This window comes from Pogoniulus pusillus, chromosome W, assembly GCF_015220805.1.
Source record: "Pogoniulus pusillus isolate bPogPus1 chromosome W, bPogPus1.pri, whole genome shotgun sequence".
Lineage (NCBI taxonomy): Eukaryota > Metazoa > Chordata > Aves > Piciformes > Lybiidae > Pogoniulus > Pogoniulus pusillus.
The window spans coordinates 5,637,278-5,653,499 of NC_087308.1; the positions used below are offsets into that span (position 1 = coordinate 5,637,278).

At 44.6% G+C, this 16,222-nt stretch overlaps 1 protein-coding gene across 3 annotated transcripts in view; it reads left to right on the forward strand.

Annotated features, from left to right (window-relative positions):
* Positions 1-16,222, forward strand: part of LOC135192885 (mothers against decapentaplegic homolog 4-like) — a 69,365-nt gene that overhangs the window by 23,565 nt on the left and 29,578 nt on the right. The window contains exons 5-8 of one of the 3 annotated variants that reach the window (XM_064176264.1): positions 4,275-4,490; positions 6,134-6,253; positions 6,386-6,496; positions 12,610-12,660. In XM_064176264.1, the coding sequence (XP_064032334.1) occupies positions 4,275-4,490; positions 6,134-6,253; positions 6,386-6,496; positions 12,610-12,660 (498 nt within the window). The remainder of the gene's footprint in view (positions 1-4,274; positions 4,491-6,133; positions 6,254-6,385; positions 6,497-12,609; positions 12,661-16,222) is intronic. The other 2 variants (XM_064176265.1, XM_064176266.1) reach the window with 2 other exon arrangements.

Genomic DNA, 16,222 nt, shown 5'->3' on the forward strand with positions numbered 1-16,222 from the left:
CTCTCCAATGAGGAAAGATGGACTGATTTGAGGCCATGTGATTTGGAGAAGACAGAGGGGATCTTCTCAATGCTGACAAATATCTAAAGGGGCGGTCAGGAGGATGGGACCAGACTTTTCAGTGGTACCCAATGACAGGACAAGGGCCAATGGGCATGACATGGGTTAGGAACTTTCCCCCCCGACTACTAGAATTTATCAGAATAGCTTAGATGTCTTGGAAGTAAGATGAAGCTATATTTACAGCAAAGCAAAATTTACAAGCATATTGTCCCGGGTTTGGGCTGATCCCTCCCCCGGGAAGAAATTCACAACACAGACCCCCCCCTTTTTTGAAAGTCAGGGAAAGATGAAATTGTATTTTCTTACAGTATAAGTATAACAATGTAAAGAGAGATAATAACTAGAGAAGGAAGGAAGAAAAAGAAAAGCAATGCAATAACCTTAAGGGAGATGGGGGAGGGGTCAAGCGGCAGCAAAGCAGCAGAAGCAGCAGCAGCCAAAACAGCAGCCAGGGACAATAGGCGAAGCTGCAGCAGCAGAAGCCAGCGGGAGAAAGGGGGAGAACAAGCTGTGCTTCTAGACATTGAGCTCTTGATGCTCCAATGAAATTATATTAATTTATCTATTGTTGCTATTATTTGGCCTATGCCTGGAATGTTCATCTTTCCCCTATGTCTGAGCTAGAGGATCAGCTCAAATGGCCACACATATATATACAATATATTCAAAAGTATTTACAGTTATATACAAATAAGTAATAATACAGAAATCCAAACTCCCTCCCAGACAAAGAAACTGCCCAGAAGGGGCTCAAAGCTACCTCTCTCTTTCTACCTCTACTTTACCAGATAGAGAAACAGAATGAGAAGCCAGCAAAACTTGCCTTGTTTTCTGTTAGCTGAGATTAGTGGAAAGATATCAGAGCGGAGTTAAGAGGAAGCAAATAGATCAAGCATAAGGGCTCACCATAAGGGTTTGATTCGCTTAGCCTGCTTAATAGCAGCACAAATGTCACAGTCATGGATGACTTGGGTGATACCATCCATGGACAAGTCAATTGACCTATCGCATGCCTGTCAGTAGGTTGCATCTCTGCCTTGATGTCCAGAAGAATCATGGGCCCACCGAGCTAAGAACAGTTTACCTCTGTGTTTCCAGTTAAGATCACAGTTCATATTGACTTGAGAAATACTAGCAGCTAGATCTGCCTCATGGTTGTTGGTGTTCCTCAGTGGCTTTGTTCTTAGGCATGTGTGCGTCCATGTGCTGCACTTTTACTGGAGTCTTCTCCAGACGAGCATCAATGGCCTGCCACAGATCAGCAGACCAAATAGGCTTGCCTTTCCTCTGCCAACCATTCTTTTAGCCAACCCGACAGAGCATTGGCTACCATCCATGAGTTGGTGTAGAGGTAAAGGATAGGCAAATTTAATGTTCAGCTACATCAAGAACAAGTTTGACAGCTTTTATCTCAGTGAGTTGAATGGGTTCACCTTTTCCATCCCTTGCTTCAGTAATTCTCCTGGTAGGACTCTAGATGGCTGATTTCCATCTGTGCTTGTTCCCAACAAGACAACAGGAGCCATCTGTGAACAAAGCCTAGTTCTTTTCTTGATCAGAGAGATCACCGTAAGGAGGAGCTTCCTCAGCCGAGTTACACTCTCCTCTGGAGGTTTTGTACAGTCTGTGCCTTCTGGCCTTTTGGTGATCATTTCCACCACACCAGGTCACTCGAGATTACCCATTCATGCTCTTTGGGTTATTGAAGCCATCCATTTAGACCAGGTTGCATCTGTGGCATGATGCAGTGTTGAAACTTAGCCTTTGAACGTGAAGTTCAGAACTTGCAATCTAGGAGCTAAAAGGAATTGTGACTCAGTTCAAATCACTTCAGAAGGTGCTTTTGCTCCTTTGTTGGCTGCTAGTATTTCTTTCTCTGTTGGAGTGTAATTTGTCTCTGAACCTCTGTATCTATGACTCCAGAAACCAAGTGGACAACCATGTGTCTGATTTGGAGCTCTCTGACATAGGCTCCAAGTTGGACCATTGTCACTTGCAGCTGTGTACAGAATGTTTTTGATATCCAGACCATGTTTTCTGTTAGCTGAGATTAGTGGAAAGATATCAGAGCAGAGTTAAGAGGAAGCAAGTAGATCAAACAACACAGACCAGAATGCCTGAGATTGTTTGCATTTTGGCTTTTTATCCCTCTCAGCAAACCAGTGAATGATATAGACTTCATCATTATTTTCTTTTCACAACCAATGATCTAATTTCTCTCATGAAAATATTCCAATTAGCCTCAACTCAGCACAGGGCACAAACAGGAACCCAGGAGATTCAGTCTGAAGAGGAGGAAAAACTTCTTTTCTGTGAGGGTGCTGGAGTACTGGACCAGGCTCTGAAGAGATTCCAAACCCACCTGGATGTAATCCTGAGCAATCTGCTGTGGGTGATCCTGCTTTAGTAGGGAGCTTGGTCTAGATGATCTCCAGAGGTCCCTTCCAACCCCCACCATGCTGGGATTCTGTGAATGCTGGTAAAAAAAAGAAAATCTTGACACCCCGAAACATGTGCCACGTGGTATACCAATTAATTGAATTGGGAATAATAGATGCTTGTGATTTAATAAATAGCTTAATAAGAAAAATAATGAAAATCCTGTAATTATTATACAATTGAATGAAGCATATTCTTGCTCTCCCCGAAACCTGGCACTAAATGTCCAATGAACATAATTCATAATTCTCAGATTGTGCAGCTGGTTACAATTTTATTTCAAACCTAACTTTTTTTTTTTTCCTTCCAGAAGAAACTCATAGAGAAGGAAATTTGGATAATCCACTGTTTTTGGCCCATAATTAGAAGCATTCAAGCAAAAATTACTTAAAACACCCCCAACAAACTACCCAATGAACTGTTACAAGTTTTGTGTGCTCATCTCTGCTGATTTGCATCATTACTTGTGTCTTCTCAAAAGATTATCTTTTCGTACCCACTCAAAGCTCAGTAGTCAGCAGTTAAGTCCATACTAAATAGTTCCTTGTCATGCTGCTGGGATTTTTTTTCAGCAGGAAAAAGAATTACTATCAGATCTTAATAAATTTAAGGCCAGTTTAAATGTGAGCATGTGGTATAAGAGCTTTTATTTGAAAATACTCAACAGGTTATGTAGAAATAAATTCTTCTAGTGGTGATGGTGGTAATTTCCTTACACTGGAAGTGGAATATAGAATCATAGAATTGTTTTGGTTAGAAAAGACCTATAAGATAATCAAGTCCAATCATTATCTAAATTTATCAAGTCTGATACTAAATCATGTCCTTCAGCACCACATCTGTGTCTTTTAAACACCTCCAAGGACAGTGATTCATCTGCCTCTCTGGGGAGCCTTTTCGTTGGAGAAGTTCTCTCTAATGTTCAATCTAAAGTTCCTTTACTGCAGATGGAGTCCATTTCCCCTCATCCTAACACATTTTACTGGGAAAAGAGGCTAACCCCCACCTCACTACAACCTCCCCTCAGCCTCCTTGTCTCCAGACTAAACACACCCAGGTCCTTCTGTTGCTCCTCACAAGACCTGTTCTCCAGTCCCTTCACCAGCTTCATTGCCCTTCTCTGGACCCGCTACAGCACCTCATTGTCCTCCTTCGATTGAGGAGCCTAAAACTGAACCCAGTACTCAAGATATGACCTCACCAGTGCTGAGTACAGGGGGACAATCACTTCCCTGAATGTACTCAATTAGTGGCTGCATTATTAAGTATAGTGTTGTATTGTCTTTGCCTGGAAACCATCACATTTACATTCAATTTGGATGGGAGTTGCTTCAAATTCCTTAAGGGAATTGTTTATGTGCTGTGTTCATGAATTACATTTTTCATTGGAGCTTTATGTTCTTACTTGAAGACTAGGAATTGGTTTGTTAGCTGCTACTTTAACATATAGTTATCTGCTTGACAAAAAGCATATTTTCCCCTTTTATTAACTGAATCAAATCACACGGTGATGGACTAGAGAACAAAATGGTATTGGAGTCCGCTGTGGGACTAAACTGCTTGTTTGAGAGCAGTAAGCCAAAGAAATGGTTTGCTTTTCCATCCAATCACTCTTCAAAATTTCCTGCTTGCAGACTTAAAATGTTTATTTGTAATTTAGAGGAGTGCTTTAGCAATGTTTATAGAGGTTAAATCCTCATCCTGAAAGTTGTAGTGCAATTTGTAGTTAAATCCTGATAAGAGATTTGCTTAACAGATTTGCTTCTTTCCAGCTCCATCAAGCATGTTGGTGAAAGATGAATACGTTCATGACTATGAGGGCCAGCCGTCATTGTCTTCTGCTGAAGGACATTCAGTCCAAACGATCCAACACCCACCCAGTAACAGGGCATCTACAGAGGCTTATAGCACCCCAGCTATGTTAGCTCCTACTGAGGCTAGCACTACCGGCACCACTAATTTTCCCAACATTCCTGTGGCCTCAACAAGTAAGATCATAGAGATTATACAAAATGCTAAACTGAAAGTGTAAAAGTTCCAAGATGACCACTATGTTTTGGCAAAGGAAATCTTGCTGCTACCACGTGATGCTGATTAAAGTGTGTAGCAGTACGATCTAGACAGTCTTCAAAGTGTTAACATCTAGATTTAGACATGTAATTATGTGTTAACGCTCCAGGAGTGTTACAAGACTGGTTTAGATATGCCAAAGTGATACCACATTAAAACAGTTAACCACTGACAAAACATTATGGCTGATATTGGAATAATTACTGTGGGAATTAAAATTTTTATTACAGTAGCAAGCAGGACAACAAATTAATGTGAGGTGGCAGTATTGAGAGGTTTCAGACCATTCTTTAGTGTTCCACAACTGACAAAAAGAGCCTTCCAGTTTTAACTGGATTGTTTTTGTAATGGCCCACTGTACTACTAAAGTGACAGTGCTAATTAATAGTTTCATGAGTCTTCTGCAGTGGTGAATTTTTTTTGTTTTCTGTTTGTATTTGGTACAAATGGAAGGCTAACATCAGTACCAACATCAAACCTCACACTTCATCAGAACAGTAAAACAGTCAAGTACAGAGTGTTCTGCAGCCCTAATGTAAGGAAAGCATGAGATATGGAGGGGTTTCATGTACACGTTGTCACTTTAATATCCAAAATGTTTGAATATAATGAATTTCACTTATCAAATGTGAGTTACAGTGGTGTGGTGTATCAATAATGTTCTTTAATTTCACCTGACAGTTTTTTTGCTGAAGCTAATGATGGTTTTGCCAAGCGGAGATAAAATGTCCTTATTTGTCTTCAGCAGAGGAAAAAGAATAAGCAGCTTAACTGTATTCCCTCTGCACAACAGTTTATAGTCAGTAACCTTTTTCTCATCAATGTTATAATTGTTGAGGCCAAATGAACAGGGAAAAAGAAAACTTGGTTTAGGTTTTAGTTCAAGCATTCAATGTGTTTTATTCTGCTAGCCAAACCAGTTTGAGAGTTCAAGTGTGAAACTGCTGATCAGTTTAGTGTTAATGGATAAGCTGAAGCCTTGTAAAATCAAAATCTGTTAACCTGTTCTGAAAATCTGGTGTTTTTTACTTTGAAGCTTAGATAATTCTTGAAATATTTCTTTGGGAGAAAAAAAAACCCAGCAACTTTCTCAGGAAGGAGTCCAGTGATGTATGCAGCTCTATTTTATTGAAATCTAAAATACTGTTTAGTATGTTTTGGAGGAGCCTAAATTTGAGTATCCTCCTTGGGAACAGAAGTTATGCGGTAAATAAGCAACTTATTGAACCTGCTGTTGGCCTGTCTGGATTCATACCAAATCTATTCCAGCTAAAACATCTCTTCTTGATTTTCAAACTGAAAAATAAGATGTGAACCAAACAAAGCTGTGGTTGATAAAGTTCTCTGCAGACTTCTGAAACATTAAGGGGTGTCAGAGTCACAACTATCCAATGGAGATTCAGGTTTCCTGAAGACAGGTGGGTGGTTAAAAAGCTGAAAGCAAACTTGGAGGAACTGTGTATTGCAGTGCCCTTAGTTGGGTGTCTTCCTACCAAGTAGTGCTGAGCTCTTCATTACAATTTTGGAACGTTCATGAATAGGTAGTGTGTTCTTTTACCAGGTCAACCTACCAGTATATTGACAGGTAGCCATAGTGATGGACTCTTACAGATTGCTTCAGGGCCTCAGCCAGGACCTCGGCAGAATGGGTTTACAACTCAGCCAGCTACTTACCATCACAGTGAGTATATACATATGTGCACTACTCTTAGTTTTTCTAAAACCAGTTTCCATATGTTCAGGAGGAATAGAGGATTAAAAGAGAAAAGGGGAAAAAGTCCCTTAAAAAACAGTCACTCCCTTCTTGTTCTAGATAGCACTACAACTTGGACTGGAAGTCGGACAGCAGCCTACACACCTACCATACCTCACCACCAGAATGGCCATCTTCAGCACCACCCACCTATGCATCCTGGACATTACTGTGAGTAGTGCAGAGTTCCAAATCAATGTTGTTGAATGATGAGGGATCATTTTTGATTATTCTTTACAGAATTCAATCCCACAGAATGGTGAGGGGTTGGAAGGGTTCTTTGGAGATTATCTAGTTCAATCCCCCTGCTAAAGCAGGGTCACCCAGAACAGGTTACCCAGGATCACATCCAGGCACATTTTAATCTTTCCAGAGGAGACTTTTCATCCTCAAATCCTTTACTTGGAAATTCCTGGCTGCTTTTATTTTCTCAAAATTTTGAAGTAATTTGTTAATGATGGTGTTGCGGAGGCAGGAATTAATATGTGGCCGAGTTGGGAAATTATACAAAAATAGTTAATTTTATTTCCCAAAACCCGCCCCCAAAAATATATATACAAAGATTAATTTAGTTTAATTAGCAGATTCAGTCGCATGAGAATTACCTACAGGGATACTATCAATAATCTGACTATTTTGGAAGTCAGAAGTTGGAAAAGGCTTTAGCTATTAATTAATAGCAGTTTCTTATTAAAGTTAAGCTGAGCCAAATAACTCACAATCGTGCTGGCTTGCTCGCGGTCTTTCTCCACCTTTCAGCGGCTGTAGGTGAACGATTAAGAGTCGTTAAGGATCGTTAGGCTCACAAAGGTGTCAATAGGGAACAGTCCCTTTGATGATCTCTGCAGCCAAGGCGAGGAGAGTGTGGGAGCTCAGGCAGGCACGTCCAGGCACAGGCAAAATCCAAAGCGGGAACCCCCAAAGGCGGGAAGACCCCAATATTTATAACCTTCGCTAGACAAAGGGCAGAGTTACCACACCTTAGGCGCGAAAGCGTATGGTAAATCCCAGCCTGGCTCCAGCGCGGGAACTCACGGGGCAGTCCTCCCCCCCCTTCACGGCTGCAGGGCAGGCGAGAGGGGGAGGGAAACCAGGCGGCTTTTCCCCTTTCCCCCCGAAGTCCGGGCAGGAGAGGAATTTAGGGGTACAGGACTCCAGGACAGATGGAACAATCTACTCTAATCTTTGGAAGATGTCTGTCTGTGTACCCTAGCTGTAACAATCCCCCTGTCCTCGTTTCAGAGGGCTGATGTAGCCGTGGTGATCCCTGTAAAACAGAGACATTTGATGAGATGAATGTGGCACAAACCCCATTGCTGCATAATGAGATTCTAGGAATGCAAGGAGCAACAAATCTCAGAAGTCCTTTATTACAGTGGTGCAGAATCCCCAGCATTACAAAGTCTCAGAGTGTCCCTTGCAAAAGTAGTCCCAGAAGCCCTTAAGCAGAAGACCTTAGCAACTCTAACCTCCCCAATCTCACTCTGTTGCTCTGTTTAAGTAGTTTTTCTTATCAATTATCTAACCAGTAAGACTCATCCACATATATAAGCTAAAGCATACTCCCAATGAAAGATGCCAGCATGGCAGGAAGGCTGGCAGTGTTTTTGTTTTGTTCTTTTCGGTGTCCGATTCACTGGCCAGAGAATCACACACTGGGCACATGTCCTAGCAGCTGCCTTTGTTTATAAAACAGTGACTGCAACAACTAGCCAGTTAAAAGAACTATGTGAAAGCTTCTGCAGTAAAGTTCTTGTGGAGAAAGTTGTGTCACAGCCTGATTCATAAGTACATTGGACACACAAAATTGAAAAATCCTACAAAAGAGGACCAAAAAAAGTGACAAAACTTTGAGTGTGTCTAGCACAGCATATTCATTATAAGAGTAAAATGCAAAACACCCCTACCCACATTAAAGTGTTTCTAAATTTTGAGGCAAAAAGCTGGATTTGTGGGTTTCTGTTAGTGCTTGAAAAGATCACCTGTTTGCAGCAGCTGTTGGTGAAGGAGAAAATATACTGTGAAGTAATGTTTGAATGACTTTTCAGCTCGTCTCCATCAAGAAAATTGTGGTTTAGTTATTTTCATTCTTTTGTCCTGTTAAAATCCCACTTCATTTATCACCTTATTTATTGGAAATACCAAGATGTACAAACTTCATTGGTGCTGTAGTTCCTCTATAAATGTTTCTCAGTGCCTGTATCTTGCCATAATCAATATTTGTAACTGACTAGTGATACCACACAGAGCTGTTCTTGGATACTGCCATTTATCACTTCAGAAAGCTGCCTGTTTTGATATCTTGTAGCAAAGGATCAGTGCTGGGTCCAGTCCTGTTCAATATCTTTATTGATGATCTGGACGAGGGGATTGAGTCCAGCATCAGTAAGTTTGCAGATGACACCAAGCTAGGAGCAGGTGTTGATCTGTTGGAAGGTAGGAGAGCCCTGCAGAGGGACCTGGACAGGCTGGATGGGTGGGCAGAGGCCAATGGGATGAGATTTAACAAGGCCAAGTGCAGCTTTCTGCACTTTGGCCACAACAGCCCCAAGCAGCGCTACAGGCTGGGGACTGAGTGGCTGGAGAGCAGCCAGGAGGAAAGGGACCTGGGGGTACTGATAGATAGTAGGCTGAAGATGAGCCAGCAGTGTGCCCAGGTGGCCAAGAGAGCCAGTGCATCCTGGCCTGCATCAGGAACAGTGTGGCCAGTAGGACAAGGGAGGTTATTCTTCCCCTGTACTCAGCACTGGTCAGGCCACACCTTGAGTACTGTGTCCATTTCTGGGCCCCTCAATTCAAGAGAGATGTTGAGGTGCTGGAACGTGTCCAGAGAAGGGCAACAAAGCTGGTGAAAGGCCTGGAACACAAACCCTATGAGGAGAGGCTTAGGGAGCTGGGGTTGTTTAGCCTGGAGAAGAGGAGGCTCAGGGGTGACCTCATTGCTGTCTACAACTCCCTGAAGGGAGGTTGCAGCCAGGTGGGGTTTGGTCTCTTCTCCCAGGCAACCAGCAATAGAACAAGGGGACAGAGTCTCAAGTTGTGCCGGGGAAAGTATAGGCTGGATGTTAGGAGGAAGTTCTTCACAGAGAGAGTGATTTGCTATTGGAATGGGCTACCCAGGGAGGTGGTGGAGGAACCGTCCCTGGAGGTGTTCAGGAAAAGACTGGATGAGGCACTTAGTGCCATGGTCTAGTTGACTGGATGGGGCTGGGGGATACGTTGGACTGGATGATCTTTGAGGTCTCTTCCAACCTGGTTGATTGTATGATTCTATCAAAAGCTGCTGTTACTCATAATACTGTGGTTAAATCTTTCCTCCTTGTTCTCTGCTGTCTGTAAGGTTAGTTTATAGAAGTGGAGAGAATAAACTGACCAATACTATGACCATGTTCAGGGTTTTTTGCTTTTTTTTCTTTATAAAATGAATCTTCTAGGGCTTTTTTTCCAGCTTCAGGAAGTGGTTTTTTTTTTATTATCAAGTCTACAACATACTGAGCAACTTGTTCTGTGATTTCTATCAAAAACCTTAACCTACAACACCTCTATACAATGATTCTTTCCTTGCCCAACATGGGGGCAGGTGTGAAGCCAAAGTCCTATCACAGTATTATTAGGATTGGAAGAGACCTCACAGATCATCAAGTCCAACCCTTTACCACAGAGCTCAAGGCTAGACCATGGCACCAAGTGTCACGTCCAATCTTGCCTTGAACAGCCCCAGGGACGGCGACTCCACCACCTCCCCAGGCAGCCCATTCCAGTGTCCAATGACTCTCTCAGTGAAGAACTTTCTCCTCACCTTGACCCTAAATCTCCCCTGGCGTAGCTTGAGGATGTGTCCTCTCATTCTGGTGCTGGCCACCTGAGAGAAGAGAGCAACCTCCTCCTGGCCACAACCACCCCTCAGCTAGTTGTAGACAGCAATAAGGTCACCCCTGAGCCTCCTCTTCTCCAGGCTAAACAATCCCAGCTCCCTCAGCCTCTCTTCATAGGGCTTGTGCTCAAGGCCTCTCACCAGCCTCGTTGCCCTTCTCTGGACACGCTCATGCATCTCAGTGTCCTTCCTAAACTGGGGGGCCGAGAACTGAACACAGTACTCAAGGTGTGGTCTAACCAGTGCAGAGTACAGGGGCAGAATGACCTCCCTGCTCCTGCTGACCACACCATTCCTGATGCAGGCCAGGATGCCATTGGCTCTCTTGGCCACCTGGGCACACTGCTGGCTCATGTTCAGGCGGGTATCAATCAGTACCCCCAGATCCCTCTCTGTTTGGCTGCTCTCCAGACACTCCGACCCCAGCTTGTATCTCTGCATGGGGTTGTTGTGGCCAAAGTGCAGCACCCTGCACTTGGAGCTATTGAACGCCATCCCATTGGACTCTGCCCATCTGTCCAGGCGGTCAAGGTCCCGCTGCAAAGCCCTTCTGCCCTCCAACCCCGTCACATCTGCCCCCAGCTTGGTGTCATCTGCAAACTTGCTGATGACTGACTCCATGCCCTCATCCAGGTCATCTATGAAGATGTTAAAGAGGATGGGGCCCAGCACTGATCCCTGAGGGACACCACTAGTGACTGGCCGCCAGCTGGATGTGGCACCATTCACCACCACTCTCTGGGTCCGGCCCTCCAGCCAGTTCCTAACCCAGCATAGAGTGCTGCCATCCAAGCCATGGGCTGACAGCTTAGCCAGCAGTTTGCTGTGGGGGACAGTGTCAGAGGCCTTGCTGAAGTCCAGATAGACCACATCCACAGGCCTCCCCACATCCACCAAGCGGGTCACCTGATCATAGAAGGAGATCAAGTTAGAAAGGCAGGATCTGCCCTTCCTAAACCCATGCTGGCTGGACCTGAGCCCTTTGCCGTCCCTCAGGTGCACTGTTATCTCCCTCAAGATAACTTTCTCCATCAGTTTCCCTGGCACTGAGGTCAGGCTGACGGGTCTGTAGTTCCCAGGTTCCTCCATCTGACCCTTCTTGTGGATGGGGATCACGTTGGCCATTTTCCAGTCTCCTGGGACCTCTCCGGTGAGCCAGGACTGCTGGAAAATGATGGAGAGCGGCTTGGCCAGCTCAGCTGCCAGCTCTCTCAGCACCCTTGGGATGGATCCCATCTGGTCCCATGGACTTGTGGGTGTCCAGATGGCTCAGCAGGTCCTGAACTAATTCTTCATGAATTTCTAGAGGAACACACCGCTCCCTGACCCCATCCCCCAGTTCAAGAGGCCACTTGCCTCCTTCTCCCTCCTTGCTGTTGAAAACTGAGGTGAAGAAGGCATTCAGGACCTCAGCCTTTTCTTCGTCATCAGTTATAGTGTTCCCCTCCTGGTCCAGTAAGGAGTGGAGGCTCTTCATACCCTTCTTTTTAGCATTGATAAATTTATAAAAGTGCTTTTTGTTATCTTTCACAGAAGTGGCCAGCCTAAGTTCTAGCTGGGCCTTAGCCTCTCTAATTTTTCTCCTGCATAATCTGGCTACCTCCTTAAACACGTCAGGAGAAGCCTTCCCCTCCTTCCAGAGGTGATACACCCTCTTTTTTTCCCCCAATTCCTTCAGGAGCTGTTTGTTCATCCAGGCTGGTCGCCTTCCCCGACGGCTCATCTTTTGGCACATGGGAACTGCCAGTTCCTGTGCCTTCAAAAGCTCCTGTTTAAAGTAGGTCCAACCATCCTGGACCCCCTTGTTTTTAAGGACTGCTGCCCAGGGGACTTTGGAAATAAGTTTCTTAAGCAAATTAAATTTTACCCTCCGAAAGTCCCAGGTGTGGGTTTTGTTGTAGTGCCTCCCTACCTCCCTGCATATCGAAAACTCCACTATCTCGTGATCACTACATCCCAGGCAGCCTCTCACTGTCACATCTCCTACCAGCCCTTCTCTGTTGGAGAGCAGCAGGTCAAGCTGAGCTTGACCCCTAGTAGGCTCACTTAACAGCTGGGACATGAAGCTGTCCTCCATGCACTCTAGAAATCTCCTGGACTGCCTCCTCTCTGCTGAATTTCTGTTACATCTCCTTGCTCTCTTTCTGTTCTTTCCTGGAGCTGAGTCTCTGTTGAGAAGCATGCAGCCTTTCCTCCTGGGAAACAAAGCTCTTTGCTCCACTCCTGAATTTTTGGGAAAGAGTGTAATCCTTCTATGGCACTTTTCTTCCCTTTCAGATTTGGCCAGTCAATTCAGAAATTACTGGGATTTATAATATATGGCATTCTCACAAGTCCCTTTTCATAGGAAAGCAGGAAAGTAAACCTTATTTTATTTCATATAAAACAAATTGTGTGTTTTCTTTTAAAGGGCCAGTTCACAATGAACTTGCATTCCAGCCACCTATATCAAATCATCCTGGTGAGTAAAGTCTAACATCTAATGCTAAATATGGTGAAAGATAATAACTTCTTGTTTTGAGTCAGATTTTTTTGTTTGTTTCGTTTTGGGTTTGTATTAAGCATGCTGAAATGTGCATGTTACACATTTAAAAGGGGAGGAAAGACAGGAATCATTTTGCAAAAAGTTTAGTTTTGCATTCTGTTTCAAACTACTCACGTACTCCAGGAACTGAATTTGATTTACATGCCCAAGTCTAAAATTGTAGTCCTTAACCTCACACTAAGCTGGTTCTGACCCTGGAGGTATGTGAACTCTTAATGTCCTCCATCCTAAACTTAACAGGGTGCCTGAACTTACACTTTTTGCCTGCTTAAAAACATCATGGCGTTTAGGCCACACCAAAGCTCTCTTAGATCCATCATCTAGAAATCCAGCATCACAACCAGATAAACATAGGTGGTGCCCTTAGCATTTTGGACCTTTACATTCAAGCTTGCTCTTTCCAAGAGTCTTCATTAATGATCTTGTGGTACAGGCTAGCTCTAGTGCAAAGTGGTATTCCAGTTTCAGCAATAGCAAAGGAAGAGCTGCATAGTTTAAAAGCCTAAAAATTTAACTCGTATATTCATTGACCATTGACTAAATCAGTACTAGAAATAAAAAGGTTGATATTTGCTTGTTGAACTTAACTGTAGCTAAGTTTTATTTTGTATTATTTAATATGTCTTTTTAACCTTATCACAGAATGATAGGAGTTGGAAGGGACCTCTGGAGATCATCTACTCCAACCCCCCTGCCAGAGCAGATTCACCTAGAGCAGGTTTTTAATGACTCTAGAGATGGATGTTTGTCGCGGTTTGAGGGGTTCCAGGTTATCCCAGATTTCCCCAAAAAACTACAAAGACCACAATCTGTCACAGGGGATGGACTGGTCACCCCGGCTATCGTAATTTTGTTATTCAATCCCATAAGTCCTGCAAACACTTTAAAAGTAAGCAGCAAGGTTGATTTGCTCTCTTTTCTCCTTGCCTTTCCAGCTCTCCAGAGTGATCCTTATCTGGGTAACTATGTAGGAGTACCCTGTAGGCTGCAGCCTTCAAGGCCACGGGCCACAGTGAATCCGGCCCATTTGGGGCCTAATTGGGAAATAATGGGGCATGGGAGAAAATGAGCACTGGAGTTTTTTGGTGGTTTTTGGTTTGACTGAGGGTAAGGTTTTGAGGGAATTTTCCTGTATCTGTATTAGGTGTTAAGGATTCATGTATGCCATATCTTTCCTGTACATTTTTAAATACAACCTTTCTGTAGTTTCTTCTCTAATTCATCAAGAGCGTTATTATTTTACTGCCCTTTTTCTTTAAAAAGAGTAAAGTAGAATAATCTAAGTGTGTCGCGATATTAAACAAAAAACTATGGCAGATTAATGGTGTCCCTGGGTGGGCTGTACGGGAAAAAATTACCACAGAAATTGGTGGCCCATATGGCAAATAAATAACTCTGAATACAGAATTGGTTAAAGATGGCTGCAGCGCATAGCGGTGGGCAGCAGTTTACATGATATAAGGCAAACAAGGGAGCTAATACAGTTCCCTCATACCCTAAGCATCCAAGGCTTGTGCAGACCCCTGGCACAGTGCTGAGTGGTACCGTGGTCCCAGAGTGGGGTGGCACAGCATTGCTGGCCACTCCATCTGTTTCTTCCCCTCCTAGCGTGCATTTGCAGGCTGCAGAAATGCAAGCGGCAGTTCTCAGAGCTGCAGGAGCAAGTAGATGCAGTCATATCAGCAATTATACCCTCAGTTTCCAACTCAAATTGGGCACCACCTGACCCAGCAGTAGATTGTTTAAAGATGGCACTGGCTCCACCCTTGTCGTAGTGCTGGTGACACACGTGGTGCAGGTGCCAATAGTCTATGCCTTCTGGTTTGTCATAGACACTCCTTCTTCTGGCCAGTGATGCAGCTAGATGCAGCCTTGCCTCTGTACCTCTGCTTCCCCGATGAGAGCAGCTCGCATGCACTGGTGGTGACCACAGGTGGCACTCTCAGCACCACGAGTTGATTCCGAACTTGCTTTTGAAAATACAGTAGCGGGCGGCAGAAATGATTCGCCTACCCTCCCACACATTCAGACCGGTCCTGCAAAGTATTGCCACCCAGAACCAGCAGCAAATGGCAACGCAACCCTGCGCACCCCCACTGTGTTTGTAAGTGGCAGCAGATGCAGCAGCGACAGCTTTGGCTTTGAGCACAAGCGGTGATATGAGCTGTAAAGGTACTTTCATGGTACCGGACCCCGCTCTGGTCAATATGGCAGTGGTATTCATGCACGGTTCTAACCTGGTAATGCCTGCCAGTGGCGCTGACCCCGTAGTGGGTCCTTTTCCATTTCAGACACCTGTTTCTCATCCTCCACCCAAACCTCCTCCTCCTCATCTAAAGACTTGATGAGGGGTTGGAGGGGTGGACAAGGATAACTAAGCTTAAGCGGGATGGGAGAACTGATAAGCTTGAGACATTTGTGTCTAACTTAGGAAAGTGGAATGATGCTTTTCCTTATCCTTCTGAATGGCTTTGTATCTGTGCTGTCAGTTAAGTGTACTCCTGGACTGGATCAATTGCAGGAGGTATTGTGGAACCTACTGCCTGACCAGTGTTGAAAGCACTGAACCAGTGGCAAGATAGGTCCACTTCTGATACTTTATGATCTTGCAGCCAAAACAACAGGGATGTTTGGTGATAACACCAAGAGTGGTGCATGACCTGGCACACAAAGAAATACAGGAATAGAGCTCTTGTAGATACCAGAGTTCAGGTTACTTTTATCCTCCTTTGAATTATGTAGGGGTGGAATCTATAACCATAGCAGGGATCCATGCTAGGGTGCTGAGAGAGCTGGCAGATGAACTGGCCAAGCCACTCTCCATCATTTATCAACAGTCCTGGCTCACTGGAGAGGGCCCCAAAGACTGGAAGCTGGCCAATGTGATGCCCATCCACAAGAAGGGTCGAAAGGAGGAGCCAGAAAACTACAGACCTGTCAGCCTGACCTCAGTGCCTGGCAAGGTGATGGAACAGGTCATCTTGAGTGCCATGGCAAAGCACCTACAGGATGGCCAAGGGATCAGGCCCAGCTAGCATGGGTTTAGGAAGGGCAGGTCCTGTCTCACTAACCTGATCACCTTTTATGATCAGGTTACCCACCTGGTGAATGAGGGGAAGGCAGTGGACATAGTCTACCTGGACTTCAGCAAAGCCTTTGACACTGTCTGCCACAACAAGCTCCTGGCAAAGCTGGCAGGTCGTGGCTTGGACAGATTCACTCTGATATGGGTCAAGAACTGGCTGGAAGGCCAGGCCCAGAGAGTAGTGGTGAATGGTGCCATATCCAGTTGGCAGACAGGCACTAGTGGTGTTCCTCAGGGGTCAGTGCTGGGCCCAGTCCACTTCAATATCTTTATTGATGATCTGGACGAGGGGTTTGAGTCCATCATCAGTAAGTTTGCAGATGACACCAAGCTAGGAGTAGGTGTTGATCTGTTGGAAGGTAGGAGAGCCCTGCAGAGGGACCTGGACAGGCT